Source organism: Etheostoma spectabile, chromosome 8 (genome assembly GCF_008692095.1).
Source record: "Etheostoma spectabile isolate EspeVRDwgs_2016 chromosome 8, UIUC_Espe_1.0, whole genome shotgun sequence".
Taxonomy (NCBI): Eukaryota; Metazoa; Chordata; class Actinopteri; order Perciformes; family Percidae; genus Etheostoma; species Etheostoma spectabile.
This window is the reverse complement of record NC_045740.1, coordinates 6,909,805-6,932,048: the sequence shown is the minus strand read 5'-3', so window position 1 is coordinate 6,932,048 and position 22,244 is coordinate 6,909,805. Positions and strand designations below refer to the sequence as shown.

Sequence of the window (22,244 nt, the reverse complement as noted above, 5' to 3'; positions counted from 1 at the left end):
CAAGTGTCTTGTGTTTGTGGGTTTGATTGTGAAAACACTGCATCCCTGTAAACAGCACAATTACTCTCAGATTTAATATTAAAACATTGGCCTTTGTGATAAACAGAACAAGTTCGACTGGCCATACAAGGTAAAACAGAACCCTTTGTCTGCTACATAGGCCCATATGTAAAGGAAAACTACAGGTTGTAATGTTACAACTGTTTGCATGCTTCCTTTCTTCCTTTGTTTAATGTAGGCTCTCATTACCACGTGGTGGTAACAGATTGTTTGAACTGGGGAGAAAAGCCATTCGAAGCTAATTAAGCAGCCATTCCACCCTCTATTCACAGGCAGAGGACCGAGGAGCACAGGCATTTGTCAGCGCTTGACCCCGCGTGGTATTGATTGACAACGCTGCTCCGTGAATGACAGGCTCGACGTTGCTGGGCCAATGGGAAGCCAGCAAGTAAGTGCATCGCGCTGCCATTGGACAAGAGGCCTTAAAGCCGCAGAGGAGTCCCACGTGGGGCAGAGTTGAACCTTCAAAACAAGGCGTAGAGGCTGCGTTCAGACATGGCTGATGTTCATATCAGACAAAGGCAATCATCTCCTCTCTTCCCGCAGTACTACTATCACACAAATGCTGATAGGTTGGCTCGTGGATTTGTTGTGCAAGAATCGCGAGCTATTTAAGGCTAAAAATGTATGTCGAGCCCCGTGGCTTTAATTTGGTGGATATCGTCGATCAGTTGGTCATTAGTGTGCCCTTCACGGTGTACGTGTGTTGGGGGGAGTTTAACCCGTACATTTCTGATTTTGTCTGCTAGTTTGGATGTTTCACAGTAACATTGCTCCACATTTTATAACCATGTATTACAAACAGGCTCCCACATCCCCTCCCTCTTCCTTGTATGGGGATAACAATTCAAGAATGCTTGTTGCACTGCACACATCCCTCCCCGTCCCGCTGGTGGTCTCACCCAAAAAAAAATTATCAACTTTATTTGGGCGGTAAAAAAAAAACACCCTGATGAAGCGCGGGTGTGGAATTTGTGCTGTCTCTGTCAAATTCGGATATCATCGTCGGCACATCAATGCCTGCTGTTGTTGTTGTACATGGGGGGACGGATGGATGATGCCTTGTGGATCCGCGGGATGATGTCATGTATCGTTGCACCCCACGTGGGGGCCGTCGCTCTCCGATAGGCAGATGTGGCCGTATTCCTTCCGAGTAATCCGATTGGACAGATAGGCGCTTTCACGGCAGTTCAGCCCTGCTGCCTGTGTGTGGCAACCGGGGTAAGCTGGACAACTAGGGGAAATGCGAGATTGCGGAGAGTAACATGCAACGCTTTTAAAGAATCTGCCATCTCGTCGAGTCGAAAGACAGATTTTGGAAGCATATATTTTTTTCTTCTTTTTGGGATTAACCAGCCACTAAAGGCGCACATTCCTCGGAGGTTCGCGGCTGATAATAGAGTAGTTTAATCGAGTCCGACCGCACCACATTTTCTCCCAACTGCTCCCCCATACTGGCTGGGTGCGCTCCGGAGAAAGAGGATGCTTGTCGAGATCCGCGTCCACCACGTTTATATCGGGAGGGATTAAGCACATGAATTGTAGCCTAACCTGTTTTTTCTTTGGGAACAAAAAGTCGGACGGACGGTTAGGACACTCGCGCGGGTATGTATTTCCCAGAGCTGTTGATTTCTTTTTCAGTTTCTTTGGGCGTACGCTCAACAGCGCACCGTTTCCATCGCTGTCCGCGGAGTCCAACAGTCGGTGGAAGCCAGTGCTGGCGGCCGTGGCCTGCCTGGAGACGTCTAGAGCGGGGGGGTTGACGACATCAGTCAACATCAGAGTCAAAAACAAACGAATTTAAAGCAGATATTTCAATTTGACGGCGAAAAAGTCCCGTCTTTATTTGGTCTACGCTGTGTTTGCAGTAGTAGGTTGTAAATTGAGATTGTTTTAATATAAATATATCAAGTCTATCGCTGACCATTGACCGAATAAGGTCAAGAAGACTGGAGCGCAGGACTAGAGCTGCTTTTTGATATGGCTGTAACTGCCTGCAATGACTAAAACTAGTTTGGTGTTGTGACTACTTAACGTGCACAGTTGTTGTTGTGTTTTTTTTCGTCTAAAGATTAAACCGCGTAATTTTTCAACACAGGATTTTCACGACCTCCCTGCCCCCCACCCCGGCCTGCTGAGACCGGTGTGGCTGTGAGCACATTTCAACCATTTTGCCAAAGGACCTGCACACTGGAGAAATAAACAAAGGATACATTTCAAGATGTATCCACAAGGCCGACATCCGGTAAGAAGCGCTCCCTCTATACTTAGCCTTTTAGAGCTTACCTATTTATCTCACAACACTGATGTTGACATGGTTCCTGACTTATAATCTGAAACCTGCCCTGCAAAGCGTGTTCCACCCTTAATGCAGCTCATCAGATCTATATGGTTATATCACAATGCACTTATGCTACACCAAAACATGCACATAGTGGTAAATGGATGCAGATAGGTTGCATGCCTGGATATACTGTGTTTACTCAGCCATACACTAACATATGACTCTGCTGAACATGGGGACAGGTGGTGGTTTTTTATTCATTTTTTAGATTAGATTTCATTTTCAGTGTGAAAGTCTATTCATGTTGTGTTATTAGCTTCTGGAAGTGTGAAATAGACCCACCTCTCTAGTGTGGTAATGTCGTACTTACAGCCAAGAAGATATTATCTAGAAAGTAGTCTAATGTGAAAACTTTCTTCTCCCTTCAGCAGCACAATGCAGAAAAAAAAGAAACTTTCTCTTGTGACTGGACTGATGTGATTATTACAACCTTTTCTTTCAGGCTCCACATCAGCCCGGTCAGCCTGGCTTCAAATTCACTGTAGCAGAGTCTTGTGACAGGATTAAAGATGAATTTCAGTTCCTGCAAGCCCAGTATCACAGGTAATGATTACAAGGTGTATCACCAAAGTATGACAGTGTCGGTGTGTAATCAAATGATAAGGTTAAAGCTAATATTTGGTTGTTAAATGAAATATGCATAAATGGAAAAAGACAACATTTTTTTAATCATCCGTACACCGTTGTCAAGTGGTTAAGTGTGAGTGAGTTATTGAAGTGATAGAGATGCCTGAAATTGACACCTTGTCTTCTATTTTAGTCTTAAGGTGGAGTATGACAAACTGGCCAATGAGAAGACAGAGATGCAGCGCCACTATGTCATGGTAAGATTATGTTACAATAAGAAGCAATTATGGTTCCAAATTGCAAGGCTTGTTGGAGATCTAGTTGGGGTGGAGCGAGACATATTGTGTTCACCTGTGTGGTGGTTAGGGCGGGTTGAGTGTCAGGTACAGGCCTGTGAAAGGCCCCCGGGGGGTTTGATGTAGCTGGTTGTTATGGAGGAGCATTTCCTGACAGACAGGAGGCAGTGGGCTGAGGCTCCATTAAAGCGCGCCCCTGATCTCCAAGGGTCGACTGCAGCGTTGCCCTCTGTGTGTGCTGATCTGATTATTCTCCTAGGAGACTCCACGCTCAAACATATGCATGGCCATAAATTAGGTGTGAGCTGATGGAGGGCCAAAGCAGCGTGTGGGAAAATGCACCACAGCAAACAAAATGGAGGACGTAGAACCTGCTGCAGCTTATTTTGCACTAAGTCAACCTTAGTTCCTGTGTAAACCTAAATCATTAGCCTTTATTTTAGCGGCCATTTAGAAAAACATAGGCGTGCTTATGATGCAGGAAATCAGCTCAGACATGATGCAATCAGGAGGTTATTCTGTGGCAGTGTACTCTGTTGTCCCAGGTCAACACACTGCGGATGACTTAAACCAACACATGCAGGCTTAAGTTAAACATTCTTTTCACAGGAAAACATGTCAGCCTGACAGGGAGGAGGTTAGGTAAACATGTAGGGAAGTATCCCACAGCCAGCACTGGGTGTCAGGTTATGCTACGGCTGTGGGGCTCTGATCTCAGACAGAATGGCTCTCTTGTTTGAGAGTAATTTTCGAAGAAGCTAATGGACTGAATAATGCATTGGCCTCATCAAATAGACACTGACTGGAAAGCCATTTCTGCCCTGGCTGCCACTTGTGGGATCCACGGATTACATTTCAGCCAGACAGACTGACCTGGCTTGAAATATCAAGAGTGTTGAGCAATCACGTTATGATGAGTAAATAGACATCCTGGAGATCTGAGGGCTTAAGATGGTGATCAATAAATCTAAGCCTTTCTTCTTTCTGCCCACACCATAAACAACACTATTGATTTTATTGGCTGTTACTGCTGAAATAACTCCTTTCTTGTCTGTTCTTAGTTTATCATGTTTTCCAGCAGAAAGCTTGATTGTATTTAGGTTTTTAGGCATTATTACCATTTCCCTTTGAGATCATTTGGTGATGTTGTTAGTGTTGTGATCAATTAAAATATTGATTTGTGGCTATATACAGTATGTTAGTCCCATTGAAATGATTATAAGATAAACCAAAAGCTACATATATAAGAATTTTAAAGTAATTGCATACATATATTAAATTATGCCCCAACTTAATTGTAAATGAGTATATTTTGACTTCATTAATCACAATCAAATCTTTGCTTTCATTTCAGTATTACGAGATGTCCTATGGACTGAACATAGAGATGCACAAACAGGTATGTTCCATGATGTTCCTCATATTTTTCAGCTCAGTGGTTTTCCACAGAGTCAGGGATGTCAGACCCAGGAGGAGCCACTCTTAAGTTGTGAAATGAACTGAAAATCAGTAATTACAGGCTGTAAACAGACGGATCTATTGCACACAAACAAGGCAATACAATTGGAATCTTGTACCACCATTTGTACATTTGCAGGGGCCGTTTTAACATGTTTTGGTCTGTGGTGTAAAGCCTGGATTTGCCTCAGCCTAAGACTAAGGGTAGACTTTGGCAGGCTCGGCCTTTGACTTAATGATTAAAGAGAGAGGATTGCTGATGGGTTAGTATTTCTTTTTTAAGGTTAACAGTAATTACAAGAGAGGTGCAAAAGTCACTTATTGTGCCCTTATCTTTATCAAAAGATCCTATCTTCTTCTTCACATAGCAGTCACACTGATGCACGCAGAGATAAAGAACATATCAATGAGTAATCCAGAGATTCCCATGCATGCTGCTCTTAAACCAGTGGGGCTGTTTCCTCTCCTGCGACAGCCTAGCCTGGTTAATGAAAGCGTTGGGAGGCATGGCGGATTGGTGTGGTAGGGTGATCCATCAGTGTCTCTGGGCTGCGTGTCACACTGCCACATGTCTGTCAGGGCTCGGCCCGCTCTGATAGCTTCTGTCAGGCACTTATCGCCAACCAGAAGAAAGAGGAGGGGGATGGGAGCTGGAGACGAGTTGGGAGAATAGAGCTGGGGGAGGGGCAACAGCCCAGCTCTGTGTAAACAGGTTAATCGACTGATCCATTTTAGCGCCTGACTTTTATCAGGAACCTCAACAGAGCTGATTGAAGCGCTTGAATAATTCATCAGTGGGGCCCTAACCTGCTGAACGGCATGTTTGTGAGCAAACAGTGTGGGCCCCGTCCACGCAGCTCCCCCAGCTTACAGCTCAGGCAGGGGAGGAGGAGAAGATGGGGAGTGGTTAACAGGCAGGGTTGGGATGGATTATTGGATGCACATAGGCATATTATTTTCCTGCCAGGAGATTTATTCCACAGTGAGGAAATCCATTTCTCTAACTGTGCCTTTTTCATTACAGTGCAGAGACATAATTCAGATTTCAGAACACACGCACCGGCACAGCTCAGCTGGACTGATGTGGCAGTGTCATCTGATCCCTCTCTATCAGCCGTGACAGTATGTTGATTCAAACAGCTAATTTCTGCTGTGTGATGTCAGCCAGTAATTAACATCATCTTGTGCTGCTCAAGGTTTGGTTGTTGCTGAGGCTCAATCACATTTGTCTGTTACCTGTAGTTGTATCACAGACATGAGACACATGGCTGCAGGAATCATTTGCTAAGTAGCAAACTATCTGCCATACCTAGGGCCAAAACAAACTTGGTCAGCCAGCGGACTGTCTGCAGTGTTCATACTAAAGAGAGGTGTGCAGTGAAAAGTGGTAGCAGAAACTGTGGCTGTCAATGCTTCCATATCTCCAATCTGTCACGTGGGACTGGACTGGAGTGTAATAATTACAGGGTGTGAACTGTTAAGTGTCAGGTCCATTTATATAAACAGAAAGTTATTGTATTTTAAGATATGGCATTAGGAAGGTTATGGTTTCTTGCTGTTTTTGTAAGAATAAGTTTGTTTTAAGTTCACAGGCATCCTTTACCCAAGATAATCACTGCTGCAGCTCACAAGGTTAATCATAGCAATGACTTATGCATCCATTTAAGCAGGCTTTGGCCTTACTCAGATCAATACAGATAACTTAAAATGTCAATTAGAAATGTATTCTGTACTTGCTTCACATTAAGCCTCTGAGGCTTTGTGTAACATTTCAGTTTAGAAGAAATGTGTCATTTTCTGGGTTAGAAGTGCCATAGTGAAGTGCTAGTCTAATTTTCTTCCTACTAGAAAAATCAGGAAACAGGCGATGCTGTCATCTGGGACAAATTGGAGGCCCTCTAAATCTGACTAGTCAAGTATTGTTTATAGATGGATCATGTGTGACCAGAGCCACCAGTAGTTTTCCCTCTGTATTTAATACTCAATCAGTGTCTCGACTCCGTTTTTAGCTGATGGCAACAGGTGAATACTTTTCTGCACACCATTGACAAGCAAGCCTGAGAGGGCTCTTAAAGTGGTGCTTCACAGGTCAGAGTACCTGTAATTGTGTAGCAGCTGCGCAAAGCCGGCCTCTCAAGGGCCAAGCTGTCATCTACTTAAAGTGACAACAGACCCATTTTTATCTGCCAGCAGAACAAAGAAAATCCTCCCAGCACTGCACTGTATGTATTCTGACAACAGTGGCGAGCTGAGTTGATTTCTTTTCCATGTATTTGCATGTTGTGAGAGTGTAGAGGCTGCCAGTTGTTTAGGAGGCAGTGGATCAGCCACCTCCTGACCTCTCCCAGCCAGCTGTCACCATGACACTAAGCTACAGAGGAATGGACTGTGCGCTCAAGGCCTTTTCACAAATCCTGTCAAATGTTCGACTGCTATTGACATGGCTTATCTCAACAAACATGGATTATGCAGGCTCGGTAGCTTTCAACCGTTTCTGAGGGCGTTCTTGAGCTCTTGCTAGAGCACTTACAACATTGCATTAATACTAATGCTGACAAAACCTTTAACTAACCATCTCATTGCTTTATTGGTTGTAGGTCACCTATATTGGGTGCCCAAGGAACTGGAAGTTCAGTGTCTTTCTTTTCTGCAGACAGTAATCAAGTTCTAATCAGTGTTGTCTTATAGACTTATTGTACTTTCTGTAACGCATGCTACCATATATTTGTTTCACATTATTGCTTCTGATCTCAGGCTTTACTCTGTCTCATCTGATATTTCATCTTCAGCTTGTTGTTTGTCCTGCTGGCTTGCCCAGCTAAGTGGCTATCCATGTTGCAGCTAGGGTCAGCAGGTCTCGTTCTGTTGGACATTACTCTCCAATCTCTCTGGCTCTGCTCAGAGGTAATACGTCTGGCTGCCAAAACTGCCTGGCATTTATGCCATGTGTAATAAATAAGCTGGCGGTCTGCAAAGTACATTGTGTGTGCTGCTCCAAATGAAAAATCGAGAAAATCCCTGTGATGTGTTTGTGTTCCGCAGTGGCCTTGGGTTGAACTGCAGCTCATAAATTCCATAGATGATGTAGCTTTGGCACTGCTATTTTTCTACTCCCAGTGCAGAGCTTGAACCTGAGAGTCTCATCTCCCATCCCTGGAAGAAGAGGGAGGCACAACAAGCTGGCTGTGCAGTGTTTTTACAGGGTAGGGGGGTGTATGACACCCACTCTGCACACCTCCCATTGCTCTTTTTATCCACCATTCATTTGCTACCTTCATGTGATCGACAGGCTGAAAATTCAATTTAATGACCTGCCTCCAAGCACGTAATATGATTTTAAAGCTTGTTACGGTCAAGCAGAGCACCCATTTGCATAATGATCCCAGCAAGATAGGGCTGCAACCGTTGCCATGACAGTTGGTAGACAAGCAGAAGAATGGAGGCAGTGATATGTGGATGGAGGGGAGGATGGTGGGCTGGGCAGCTGATTGCAGTGAGAAATGACCCAGGCATCTTGGAAGGACTGCACACTGCACTCTTAATGTTTACAGGCTGGTATTTGACTTCTAATGGTATTGATCACAGATTTGAGGTGTGTTACCCTCAAACTCATTATGGTTGATAAACTTTGCTCAAACTGCAGTTGTAACCCTTCAATGTAAATTTCCCACACTGTCACAAGTAAGTAAACAATGCAATCCGGTTCATGGGCTACACTTCCTAGTGTGTGGTTGTGTGGTTTAACTCTGAGGTTAACTGCAGGACAGCGGAGTTGCAGATGAGGGAAAGGAGGGCAGAGTGAGAGAGGATCCTCTCAACACAGCAGCACTCTGCCTGCTCATATCTGTTTAGCATGGAGTGCACTCTCAGCACAGCTGTGCTCCATCCCCCTGGGCTCTCCTAATGTTTTAAATATTTCAAATGTCAATATCACGCTGTTTAGAGGATGTTGAGTCAAGCAGTTCTGATTGCCGCAGTAATTGACTTAATCGGTGTAAACATTAAAGGCGGGGTTATATGAAGTCACTGTCTGTTTCATACTTCTACGTCTCATTTTGCTCCTCCTTTTGTTTTCCAGACGGAGATTGCCAAACGGCTCAATGCAATTTTAGCTCAAATTATGCCTTTCCTGTCACAAGAGGTGAGTTTTCAATGTTGCTCTCCAACAGCGTCACAGTTTAGTACTACAATAACGGTGCTTATTGTTGCCTGTATTCTAAGGATACTACTTCAAAACATGTTTCAGTTTAAGCAATTTCAAGTAATTGTAGCGTTTGCCCTCCCTTTTAAAATTGCAGCAGCACTATGAACATTAAGTGTGAACTTCTCTGATAAGTGAGTGTGGGTGTGTGATAGATGTTGGCATGCCCCAATCATCCTTTGTAAATGTCTTCCCACAGCACCAACAGCAGGTTGCTCAGGCAGTGGAGCGGGCTAAGCAGGTGACTATGACTGAGCTGAATGCTATCATCGGGGTACGTGGACTTCCCAATCTGCCACTCACCGTGTGTATACCCCCTTTTATTCCTTTTTTTGACCTGCATATAAGATGATCACTACTTATACTTTTCTATGTAAATGTCTTCATGCACCAACTAGTAGTCTGAACTGTTAATAGAATAGGATGTGATGTACCACCCGTTACAGTTACAGTGCTGAATCAAATGTGTTAATATATATTTGTCCTATTTAGTTCTATATTCTTGACCAAAATATTCAAACTATATTCAAGTATAGCTCTCAAGAGCTGGTCTGTTGCTCCAACTTTGGTCTCAGCGGCATCTTCACTGCCTTGTTGTGTGTTTATAAATGTGAGCCTGAGAGCTCTTGAGATCCCCTTCGCAGCCTGTATTGCTTTAATTGGCTAAGGTTTTAACGAGAAGCCTCATCCCTCACTGCTGACCTGGATAGCTGTGGGAATTAAAAGACTGAGGGTTAGCAGAACAAAGCCAGCGCTGCAAGCTAGCTGAGACAGCGCAGACAGCAGTCAGCCATCACAGCTCTGCTGCACAGTTCTGTTTGCACACCGCAGCACTGAGCGGTGATGTGTGGTGTTCATCACTGCTTCAAAACCCCATCTGCTCCTCATTGATCAGCTGTACTCACCCTGCCCTCCTGAAACAGAAGTGATTGGTGTCACCCTCGATACAAAGCTCAGGCTGTCAGTGGTCCTAATACTACAGTTGAATTTTGCAGAGTCTTTAGCATGCATAAGAGGCTGGCTCAAAAAGCAGACTTGATGACTGGAGGCCCATATTGGAATTCAATTAATGCCCCCTTGGTGACCTTTTGTTCCAGTATAATTGCTCCCTAGAATATGTCTGACAAGGTGTCTTGAGGTGATGGAGAGCTGCTGTTTTTTTATCTGTTGGACTGAAGCAGATGCTTTATTACACTTTCACCAAAGCAGAGCAGCTGTAAGCTGCAGATGTTCCTAAGAAAAGCTAACTTAATTTGTGGCTCCTTCCTGTGTATGTGATTTTTTTTTTACATTTGGAATAATGCTGGAATATTTCTGTGCCAGTCTGAGTCTTTCACTGTGGCTCTCTGTTGGTCTTTGGCTATAATTTAAAATTAGTATCATTAAAGTCTACATTTTTATAAAATATTGTACAAGCCCATTAATGATTTTAGTATATGGTCCTATTTGGCACCCGGCCTGTTTTATGAAATAGTCAGGCCTCCACCCAAGTCACGGTGGTTGCTCATGTCAGAAGAGGTGGAAATGTAGCCACTGTATGTTTTACGAATACCTTTCCATTAGTTATTCATTAAGGAGAAGCTCTGTAGGCATGCCAAAAATCCTCATGCATATTGTAAAGCAAGGTGGGGTGAAAGAGCGTGCCAGGCAGACAGGCAGCATCCAGGAGCCAGCTGCATGCCTTATTGATGGGGCTGAGGGCCATTAATAGGATGCAACTAGGGCAGCTGCTTGCGTTGAGATGAACCTGACTGGTGGTGGATCCTGTTTGATTAGGAAACACAAAATATTGAAGTCAGCCAAGAAGTAGTTCAGATAAGCCTACCTGTCTCCCAGCGACTGGCCACCTGGATAAACCCACACAATAGCTTTGTTTTAAAAAGATGTGAAAGTAAAATATATTTATTTTGTCTGTAACACCATTCATTGCAGTATATAATAATGGAGAGAGGGCGTCTAGAGCAGCTGTTGCCCTGACCGTTTTCTGTCCTCCTTTTCAGCAGCAGCAAGCTGCCTACCCTGCTCTCATGGTCAGTGGCATCCAAATCCACACACATCTGTATGTGCCATACTGTTGTTAATTGACTTGGTGTGTGCACACATCTGGGCTCAAAGTGCTTGTGCATGTTGCATGGCACTTTTTCCCGTGCTATGCGTTTCACTATAGTGTAGTTAGGACACTAGAGACTACTATAATAAATTTGCTCAATTTTGCCTGTGTGTGTTTTTTTTTTTTTTTTTTTTGTAGCCTCACTCAGTCTGAGAAAAAAAAGTACAGGTCTTTATCTTGGAATATTAAATTAGAGGAAATAGGCCAGACTCCTTTCTTTATTTATTATTGTCTTCATTTATGGCCCTCTAATGAGGGCTCTTGCTGATCAACCATGCATATTACCCATCAGTGCCTCATTAAACACAATGAGCGAGGATGGCTCTCCCCTGCCAATGAATTGGCTCCTTAATTTCCCACATGGACACAATATTATCTCTCTCTCTCTCTCTCTCTCTCTCTCTCTCTCTCTCTCTCTCTCTCTCTCTCTCTCTCTCTCTCTCTCTCTCTCTGTGTCATTGTGTTCTTGGTACATTTTGTAATTGGATTGACATCTGCCCAATGGAGCAAAGGACAAGGTTGCAAGTTTAAAACCTCACTAGTTTCCAACCTAGTCTTCTCCACCTTCAGGGTAGATAATGTAGAAGCAATTAAAAAGACCCTCCAGAAAGGATTTTGAGGACATGTTTTTGAAGTAGGTGCCCTTTGTACGACTGAATATCTTGTTTGAAAAAGTACATTTGAAAGCAAGTTCCTGCTAAGTTAATGTATTTTTAACTGTGTGTTAGGCAAGCCCACCATGTTGTACTGTGTGTTGTACCACCTCCCCTGTTATTACAAAGTGACTAATAATAATATTCATAAAATGGCGCTAAATGGTCATTGATTGAAGTCTGTCTTGTAAAAGAGAGGAGGTGCGCGCTGTTACAGCCGCTGAATTATTCATCTGGCTCGTAGACAGGTAATAAATTGCTGATATTTTTATTGGTGTCTCAGCTAAGTATTATTTAACCTTGCTTTAAACTGCTTACTTCCATGCTGAGTGCCTTTTAACTCTCATCCATTTCCCTGTGCCTTTCAAATATTGATGGTGAATATTGGAGGGTTGACTGAGTGCCAGCATGGGACCCCTAGTCCTGGCTCCCACAGCAGCCTTCCAGACACACGCATGCACGCACGCACGTACATGCGCGCACACACAAACACACAAATACTTGGAGTAAGAAGGAAAGAGTGCCAGCTTCTGGCACTGACTGTTCCCTCAGCCTCTTAAAGTATGGGTGTGCAAATGATTCATGTTCTGTTAATCCAGGAACATGACTATGAGAGGAGTAAAAAGAAGCTGGTTATGTTTTTGAAGTGTTTAAAAAGCAGGTAGTTGTTTAGCCCACAGGCTGACAGATTCCTACACAGCTTCATGTTCCTTAAGAGGATTGCTCAACTCACTGATGGCATAGGACAGCTGTGGTGCTTCAGTATGATAAAGCGCTAGTTTACCTGATGTAAAATGATTCCTTTGCATTAAGCTTAGGTTGAATCACACTTTGCTTTGTCATTACTGTAGAATTAAATGTTTTTCTTCCTTTTTTTAACTCCTCTTCATGCACTACTTACTTTACGCGATGGATTGTCTTTGAGCGCTATGTCTCATGCATTAGATGTGTTGAGCAGCACTCTCCTCAGCACAGATCTAGGGCTTATGCCACCCTGGTCTGGTATGGAAATACCACTGAGTGGGATTGCTGTCAGATCCTGACAGTAATAGATGTGTGAATGTGCTAATATCATCCAGGGTTTAACTGATCAGCTTCATAGTGTTTGGCTTCTCCTTGCTTTTTCCCTCTGACCCACTCGGTTTCTGTCTGTCTATTTCCTACTTACAGCAGCAACAGCTCCAGGCACAGCACCTCTCCCATGCTGCTCACGGGCCTCCAGTCCAGCTGCCACCTCACCCCTCAGGCCTGCAGCCGCCTGGCATCCCCCCTGTGACAGGCTCTGGATCAGGCCTGCTGGCACTAGGTGCCCTGGGCAGCCAAGCCCACCTCCCAGTAAAGGATGAGAAGAACCACCATGATCTCGAACACAGAGGTGAGTAATTGAGTTTAGGATTATTGCAATCCAATTGGGCATTAGCTGCTGCTTAACCAGTTTATTTAGAATAATTGAAATGGGTATTAATTTTAACATTATTGCATAGATGTTAAACAGGGGAAAACAATTTAGTGCAGAGTTGCTTCTTACTCTCCAGAGCAAAATTGTATGGCCCTTAGGTGAGAAGCACATCCTGTCTGTTCACATTCTGTCTGGGTAATGAGCTGGTACATTCCCAGTGAATGACTGCATAAGCTATTCAACAGCTGCAACACACGTTGATAAGAGGGGCCCGGTGCCCTGCAGCTGATTCTCACACGTTCAGCCAGAATCATCTATTATGATATGCTAACTGACGTGTTTTTCTCTTTGCTCTACTTGGTTTCCTCATCACCTCCGCCACCATTGTGATGTCTGCAATCCAGAGAACACGGTAAGTGTCCAAACTCGCAACTATCTTTGGTTGCAGGACTTGTTGATGAAAGTGTGATAAATGATGAAACCATCATTTATCACACTTTCATCTTCACCACAAAATGTCAAGTAAAAAATCACGCCAGCAGCATGCTACTGGCTGATTTCAGTCACTGTTGTAATCTGCTTTCAATAAAATGATTATTTGGAAATGAGGCTTGGAATATAAATCCTGTGTGTTTAATCCAGAAGGGAAATGACTGGTATTGTGCTGGAGAGATTAGAAGCCTTGTAATTTCATCACAATTAAAGACAGACTTTGACTTCCCCTTCTTAAAGGATTTATTTGATCCCTTCTACTGTCTCCCTTGTGTACCAGCTCACTCTCCTCCTTGGCATGTGATGAATATTTATGAACACAAATGGAGAATTGTTTTGTTTTCTTTTTCTCCACCCCGTCTGGCTAAACCTGCTAAAGCGTTTTATTGGAATGGTTGCAATCTCTGATGGCTTGTGATGTGCCTGTGAGATTGTGTTTCTGTAGGCTGGGCCAGCTGAATGGGTGCAGTCATGTCTGAAGAAATGGAACTCCTGGGGCGATTAGCAGGCCTGTTTTGTTTCTCTGCTCTTGTCCCAGGTCATCTGATAGCAGAGTGGTGACTTTGGTTAATGAGTCACGCTAAGCATCTCTTTAAAGGTCAGCCATTATGCAGACAGTGGCCCTTTGCCCGGACGGCTAGTCTATCGGCCATTGTTCACTTCTCTGGGCTGCCTCTGACTTAGTCCATGTGGTTGCTTTGGTCTTCAGAAGAAGTGACAGAGGGAATCGGGAGAACTTGGCAGTTTACATGCAAATGGAAAACCCCTGCGAAAGCCGCTGGACACCTGCCTAGTTCCTCCCGTTCTGTTGGCGTTTGGAGTGAGCTGTCCCAGTTTGTGTGGGCAGGCAGGCTCCATGAAGAAGCACCAGTCAGTCCCACGCTGCAGTGCCCACTGGCAGGGTATAGATTCTCTTTATCAGAGCTCAAAGCCTAAAGTGACATGGTGCTCAAGCACGCTGCGGCAATCAATGCCCACAACATACAGTTTCTCTCTGTGTCTCTCCACCCCTCTCTCTCTCACGCTTAGCCTGACTGACTCCAGAGAAAAGGCCCTCTGTTCAGCCACAACACACTGCTCATGTCCGTGTGAGGTTGTTTGTTGTCCAGTTATGAGGAGGAGGGAGCCCAGCTCAGAAAACAAGCCCTCCTCCTTTCAGTTCAGATAATAGCCCATTCTGTTGTTTGGCCAGGGACAGGCTTGTGTGTGAGATTGGGCTTGGCTGGTGTCAGGGTACTGCTTGGAGCTGGCCTACAGTTGCATTTTAAGAGTCCACAGCATCCATAGTTGTGTGAATGGGGCATTAGAGTTTGGATTGGCAAGGTGTGTTCTCTGTGAATTTGTAACGGATGAATGACTCACTGCTCTCTTTTATAATGAAACACAAAATGGTAATAAAGTATGTTTGGTTCTCTCTTTGCAGAATAACTCTGTATCCCCATCCGAAAGCTTACGCACAGCCAGTGAGAAACACCGCAGCTCCTCTGACTACAGTTTGGACTCTAAGAAACGCAAAGTGGAAGAGAAGGACAGTATGAGCAGATATGTAAGTCATTAAGAAGTGTTTAACATTTAGGGAAATAAAACTAATTCCCTATCGTGCCATGATCAAGATAAGAAGGTCGATATGACTCTCATGTCTCACCACTAAATATGAAGCTACAACCAGGAGTTGGTTAGCTTAGCTTAGTAAAAAGACTGCAGACTGGGGGCAACCGCTATCGTGGCCCTGTTTTGAAGGTGAAAAAACAGCACCTGTCAGCTCACCTTGTATTTTGTTTGTCTGGACAACTCCAAAGTGGAAAGAGGACACATTGTGGTGTCATGGGTGGTTATGTGTGAGACAAATTTTGGCCGGCCACAGTGACTTTTCAGAGTCTCACGCTGGTTGCCTGGCAACCTTACCGTGACTCCAGGAAGTTATTGCTTCTGACTTTAGGCTTATCCAACTCTCGGCAAGAATAAGTATTTTTCCCCAAATTTTAACCCACCTTTTTCTATGGAAAAAAACTTCAATAAAACCGTAAAAAGTGCAAAAAAAATCGACAAAAACATTGGAAAAACTGATTGAAAACGTCGGCAAAAGCTGTTTTTAAAGCTTTTGCCGACGTTTTTAATCAGTTTCTCAGTTTCTCGGGAAAAGTAACAAAAAGGGTTTGCTGAGAAAACTGTTGCAAAACACCAGTTGACCCTTTTCTGGTCAGACATATTTCAAAGGTTTCATTAAAAAAACGTTTTCTGTCAAGGACTAATTTGCCTATTACCTTTTTTTACAGGACAGTGATGGAGAGAAAAGTGATGACCTGGTGGTAGATGTGTCTAATGAGGTGAGCAGAGCAGCATGTAATTGTAAATGCCATATTGATATGTACTGACATGAAGCTGTAACAACGTCTATCGCTGTGTTTTTCCAGGACCCTGCCACTCCGCGGGCAAGCCCCGCCCACTCACCACCTGAGAATGGCATTGATAAGCCCCGCCCCCCAAAGAAGGACACACCCAACAGCCCTGCATCAGTGGCATCCTCTGGAAGCACCCCATCATCCAAGGCCAAGGAGCTCAGTCATGTAAGACACCAAGAGTTACGAACAAACTAGGACAGAAAGGGTTTAAATGAGAATTGCAGAGAGAGCAAAGGGATGTGTGTAAATAAATCTAGGACGTTTTCTGCAGTGGATTAAGAATGGCTGTCGGTGCTTTAAGTGCATGACTAAACGTCAGGGATAATATTGTCCCGCATCAGGATCAGTCAGGTCTTCTCTGTTAATAGCTCAATGTATTTAACTCCTCCAGGATTTTTTCCCCTGTGCCTCACTAAAAGATTAAAGCCAAAGCAGTAAGGGGATAAAAACGGCCCCATCTCCATTGTGGCCATAATAGGTTTTAAAATAAATAGCAGTTTATGGCTCTGCAGGACTATGAGGGTTGTCAGAATTAGATTGGCTTAAGTTCAGTTTGCTCTCAAATTATCAGTCTGCACATTGCCTGGTTTTTGGGATTGTGAATGTGCTTCCTCTCTCGTCCGCTCAACAGAATGACAAATCATCCACGCCTGGCCTAAAGTCCAACACCCCCACCCCCCGCAATGATGCCCCCACCCCTGGCACCAGCTCCACTCCCGGGCTCAGACCCATCCTGGGCAAACCACCAGGCATGGAGGCTCTTGGTTGGTACAGCTCTCTTTCCTCGCTAGCAACTGAGATAATCCTTTTTCCATCCTCTCCCAATGTACTGTTATGTCACATGCCAATATCCTTCTCCTGTCTTTGTCCATAGCAGCCCCAGCTTTGCGTACCCCTCTGCCCATCGCAGGCTCCTACCCTACCCCCTTTGCCATGATGGGCCATCATGAAATGAATGGAGGCCTGACTAGTCCTAGTGTGTATGCTGGTCTGCACATCTCCCCTCAGATGAGCGCTGCAGCAGCTGCAGCCTATGGACGCTCCCCCATGGTAACACCCTTTCCTGTCCTTTTATGTAGCTGTATTTGGGATCACTCTAAAGCACTGCACATACTTAAATGAATGGTTTGACATTTTGAGAAAGACAGTTGTTCTCTTTCTTGCCAAGAGTTAGATGAAGATCAATACCTCTCTGTATCTGTCTGCTAAAGGTTCCCTGTGGAGTTTTAGAGAAGCGCTTATAGAGCTAATTTTCTATAAGTGGGTCCCTGTTTTGTTCTTATGCACGCACACGGGACAATGATTTTTGTACTTACTTTTAGACAGAGCCAGGCTAGCTTTTTCACTGTTTCCAGTCTTTATGCTAAAGTAAGCTAACCTGCTTCAACGGACAGATGACAGTGGTATCGATCTTCTCATCTAACTCTAAGCAAGAAAGCATATCAGCTCATTGCCGAACTGTCCCTAGAAAAACACCATGTGGATCATTGTAACAAATCTGTTATTCAAAAGTTTCCATCTTGTTATTTTTCAGGGGTTTGATCCTCACACCCACATGAGAGCTCCAGGCCTTCCGGCCAGCCTCACATCCATTTCTGGTGGCAAACCGTAAGTGTCTCACCAAATTATTCTAGTCCCTCATTTAAAAAGAAAAACAGCAGTGATATAAAACACTAACACATGTCTTTTATAACAGGGCTTACTCCTTCCACGTCAGTGCAGACGGTCAGATGCAGCCTGTGCCCTTTCCGCCCGACGCCCTGATTGGCCCCGGTATTCCACGCCACGCCCGTCAGATCAACACGCTGAGCCACGGCGAGGTGGTGTGCGCTGTTACCATTAGCAACCCCACACGTCATGTATACACTGGTGGCAAAGGCTGTGTCAAAATCTGGGACATTAGCCAACCTGGCAGCAAGAGCCCTGTGTCCCAACTGGACTGTTTGGTGAGCACCACTGCTGATTCACGTTTTCTCATCAACTTTTTTACACCGAGTTCTGTTTGTGTAGTTATTTTGAGAGGTAATGAGCTGTATACACAACCTCATTCCATTCACAATGGGATAATCCTCTGTTATACATGAGGACCACAACAGGCATTTCACATCTCAGTGACAGTTGCAGCAAATGCACTGGTACACAAATACAGCTGATGCTTTCGCTCAGTATGTGTGTTTTTTGTGTGTGTGTAAAATACAAAGTACTTTTGGCAACAACAAAAGAAGAAAATAATAAACATCACATGACATTTTTTGATTAATTATAGTTGGCTAGAAATTTGAACATCACCAAATAGATGTGTAAATGTAACAAGCTAGAAACTCAAAATATAGAAGCGTAGGTTTGATACCCTTAGTTTGGTTTATTATGCCAGAAGGATTTTCATCCTCTTTCCCACCGGCTTGTTCCTAAATGTCTCTCTAGCTCCACTGACCTGAACATGTATTGATTTGCTTTGTCCTCTCTGCAACAGAACAGGGATAACTACATCCGCTCCTGTAAGCTGTTGCCTGATGGCCGCACATTGATCGTTGGAGGCGAGGCCAGCACATTGACCATCTGGGATCTGGCCTCTCAGACACCTCGCATCAAAGCTGAACTCACCTCCTCAGCCCCGGCATGCTATGCCTTGGCCATCAGCCCTGATGCCAAAGTTTGCTTCTCCTGCTGCAGTGATGGAAACATTGCCGTTTGGGACCTGCACAATCAGACTCTCGTTAGGTTGGTAGAAAACACTTATTCACACTGTGTGGGCTTTGGTCCCACAACAGGATTGCTGTTTCAAGCAATTTTATAAGGGGATGTCAATAAATGTTGATATGCTTTCTGACTTTGATTGCAGGCAGTTCCAGGGTCACACGGATGGTGCAAGCTGTATTGACATATCCCATGATGGCACTAAGCTGTGGACAGGTGGTCTTGACAACACTGTTCGCTCCTGGGATCTGAGGGAGGGTCGACAGCTGCAGCAGCATGACTTCACTTCACAGGTACAACCCGTAACATAGAAGAGACAGATAACATACACACACATCTACAGACTTACCCAGAACTGTCAGTAATTACTGTTGTGTCTTGTTCCCAGATCTTCTCCTTGGGCTACTGTCCGACTGGAGAGTGGCTTGCTGTGGGCATGGAGAGCAGCAACGTGGAGGTGCTCCACCACTCAAAGCCTGACAAGTATCAGCTCCACCTACACGAGAGCTGTGTCCTCTCCCTCAAGTTGCCTACTGTGGTATGAACACACACACACAACACAACACACACACACCACACACCACACACACACACACACACACACACACACCACACACACACAACACACACACACACACACACACACACACACACACAACACACACACCACACACACACCACACAGAGAGAGAGAGAGAAAAAGAGGGAGAGTTGACTGCACTCATCCACAAAGGGGCGTTAGCCTGTCCTATTTTATTAAGTGCCAAGACTATTGTGTCCTTTGTTCAGTCTTAATGCCTATTGTGTTTTAAAGGTTACCTGCTAACTCTAACTTGAGGCCTGATCGCACTGTTTTCTTTGCAGGTAAATGGTTCGTAAGCACTGGGAAGGACAATCTGTTGAATGCTTGGAGGACTCCATATGGCGCCAGCATATTCCAGGTATGCAGATCAATACACTCTGTCTGCAGCCAGTCCAAAAGTATGCACAGTTGTCTCTGAGAGGAAGGGCACAGCGTCCGCTGTCTGACAGGACTCTCCTATCAGTGAAAACTGAACCTGAATTATTGACCTGGCAAAGAAGTCTTTTCTCAGGGGCATCAAGCCAGAACTTAATGTCATTGCAATCTAATCTTGTCCTGTGGTCAGCTAATCTTCTCCGCATAACTTCAAATGTAGATAAGTTAACTGCCTCCAAGACTAACATGTTTTTTTTGTAATCTTTTTCAGTCCAAGGAATCCTCATCTGTCCTGAGCTGTGACATCTCGACAGACGATAAGTATATTGTGACAGGCTCTGGTGACAAGAAGGCCACTGTATATGAAGTGATCTACTAGAACAGACTGCTTTGGATCGGAGCATGCTCATGCTCAGGAACAGAAGACTCTTCCTCCATCTACCTTTCCTCACACAGACAGCATGGATGTTGCCTGCAGCCCCGTGGTGGATGGGCAGGAAGTTTAGCAGTGCCAGACTGAAGTGGACGATGGTGCTGTCGTGGCCATGGATGCTGTGATCTTCGGCTCTGTCCTTCCTTCCTCACTCATGCAACTAACACTTGTACATCAAGTGCAGTTCCCCAAGGCACTAAGATGAAAATAATGTCTTGCTGTTTTTCTGTTTGTTGGATATTTCTTTTTTTATTCGTCCTTTTTAATGTGGAGATAAAGTTCCATGACACAACTAGAAGCGGCGCTTCGCTCTGGAACTTCTCCATGGAGGTCCTGTGAAAAGTGTACATAATGGAGTAATAAAAGGCCTTTTATAGATTTATATTTTGGTGTCCAGTTACGCTTGTGATGGTTCTTTCTTGTTCTCTCCGTGATTTTTCTGTCCCCTCTGGGGATGGAAATTAGATTAGGACTTTGTAAGAGGATATTCTTTTTCAGTTTTTTCCCCTCCATTGCTTTTTTGTGTTTGTTGTCCAGAATGACCTTTTCGGAAATCTAATTTGGATTTTTTTCTGCCTGACAACGGAGTTTTTCTTCGCTATTTGCTGTAACGCAGATGTTTGTCCCATGGATTTTAACAGTGGAGTATTCCGGAAAGGCCCTTTTTTCAGACTGGAAGAAGGAGAAAATCTTGGTTTGCAGTTACCCTTTGGCCATGGTCAGCAGGAAATTCAACTTTATAATGAAGACCTATCACTAAACACTGGCTGCTTTCAATGACATTGGTAATGACAATGGATAACTATTAACCGGAGGACTTATGGGTTTTATGGTGAAGTAGCTGTGACTTCAGTTCAATCTGTTGACTCGACTATTGTATGAATCTAATTTCTCCACTCAGCAAAGTTTAGTCATCAGTCTAAGAGTTAATTAATGCCTCTCTCGTTTGACTGTGACTGATGTGCAAGACTTACATGGTTACCCATAAAGGTGGCAGCCAAAGCCATTACAACATTGACATTTTGGGTATGCTCTGTTTGCTTTCTTCAGTATTTCATAATGTTCCACTACGATCTTCTCATAGACAGGAATGGTATCTGCATAAACACACATTAGACTGTGTAGCATACACATGTCATCATCCCTAAGGATTGTACAGTTGACAGTTGTTGATAAATCAATAAACTGTTTTTATATTTAAAAAAAAACATGTTGGCTGAATTTCTGTAGTGCTGGTGCCTTGCTACTTTCTTAAATAGTAAGCTACAGCCAGCAGCTATTTAGCTTAGCATACAGGTTGAAAACAGAAAGAAACAGCTAGTCCTCTGTCCGAAAGTAACAAAATCAGCCAATCAGGAAATAGTTTCTATGAATCTCCAATGGAGATCTCACAATGTCAAGACTCTAGGAAGCTCCTGGCCAAGCACATAACCCATCATAAAACCACAATGGGTTTTTAAACTTTATGGTTATTGGATTAAACAAACAAGGTATAATGAGTTAATTAGTGAGCTTTGAAATTGTCGGTAGGCTGACTTTCTCAACTTTGGACTGAGCCTGGCTAGCTGTTACCTCGTGTTTCTACTCTTAATGCTAAGCATATTTACTGTACAAGAGATAAAGTAGCATCAATTTTCTCACCTAACTTGGAAAAAAAAAAGAAGCTCATTTCACAAAATCAAACTAGTCTATTAAGTAAGACAGTTTGTAAGAAGTAGACAGTAATATTTGCTGCAGTGGGACAGGGAGTGTAAACCAGCTAATGTATCAAGTTGAGGGAAATACACTGCATGTATTCACATGCTGAATCTATCTTGGCTTGACTGTAAACCAGAAATGTGTTTTCAAAGTGTGCATTGCCCTGGGCACTTGTAGTGAGGGCTCTCCCTTTCTCTAGTCTGCATCTAATGTGGATTTATTCGCAGCCTCTCCTTGACTGTAAATGGCTGTTATGAAAATGCATCCAGATAAGACTTTACAACTGTCTCAGGAGATTGGCAGGCATGAGAGGATGCTGTTAGAGATGATGCTAGGGACCTCTGGCAATGGCTTTAACTCTGAAAAGTACTGACTTGTTGCAGCTTTCAAAGTCACAATGTACTGTAACAAACTGGCAACTGTCAGCCACCATCTTTTTTAGGGTTGTATCCATGTATGGTGACAGCAATGAAACA

The 22,244-nt window shown here is 44.0% G+C and overlaps 1 protein-coding gene across 1 annotated transcript; it reads left to right on the top strand.

Moving 5' to 3' along the window:
- Positions 1 to 1,027: 1,027 nt before the first annotated feature.
- Positions 1,028 to 21,267, top strand: tle3a (TLE family member 3, transcriptional corepressor a). The gene is given in 23 exon segments (XM_032523563.1): positions 1,028 to 1,665; positions 2,159 to 2,305; positions 2,847 to 2,947; positions 3,165 to 3,228; positions 4,622 to 4,666; positions 8,804 to 8,866; positions 9,126 to 9,200; positions 10,927 to 10,956; positions 12,860 to 13,064; positions 13,493 to 13,500; positions 15,004 to 15,126; positions 15,857 to 15,907; positions 15,995 to 16,147; positions 16,614 to 16,746; positions 16,857 to 17,032; positions 17,517 to 17,590; positions 17,679 to 17,928; positions 18,456 to 18,703; positions 18,825 to 18,972; positions 19,068 to 19,203; positions 19,206 to 19,217; positions 19,544 to 19,620; positions 19,909 to 21,267. Coding segments are annotated over 22 exon segments (2,304 nt in total). The 5' UTR covers positions 1,028 to 1,665; positions 2,159 to 2,281; the 3' UTR covers positions 20,017 to 21,267.
- The last annotated feature ends 977 nt before the right edge of the window (positions 21,268 to 22,244 follow it).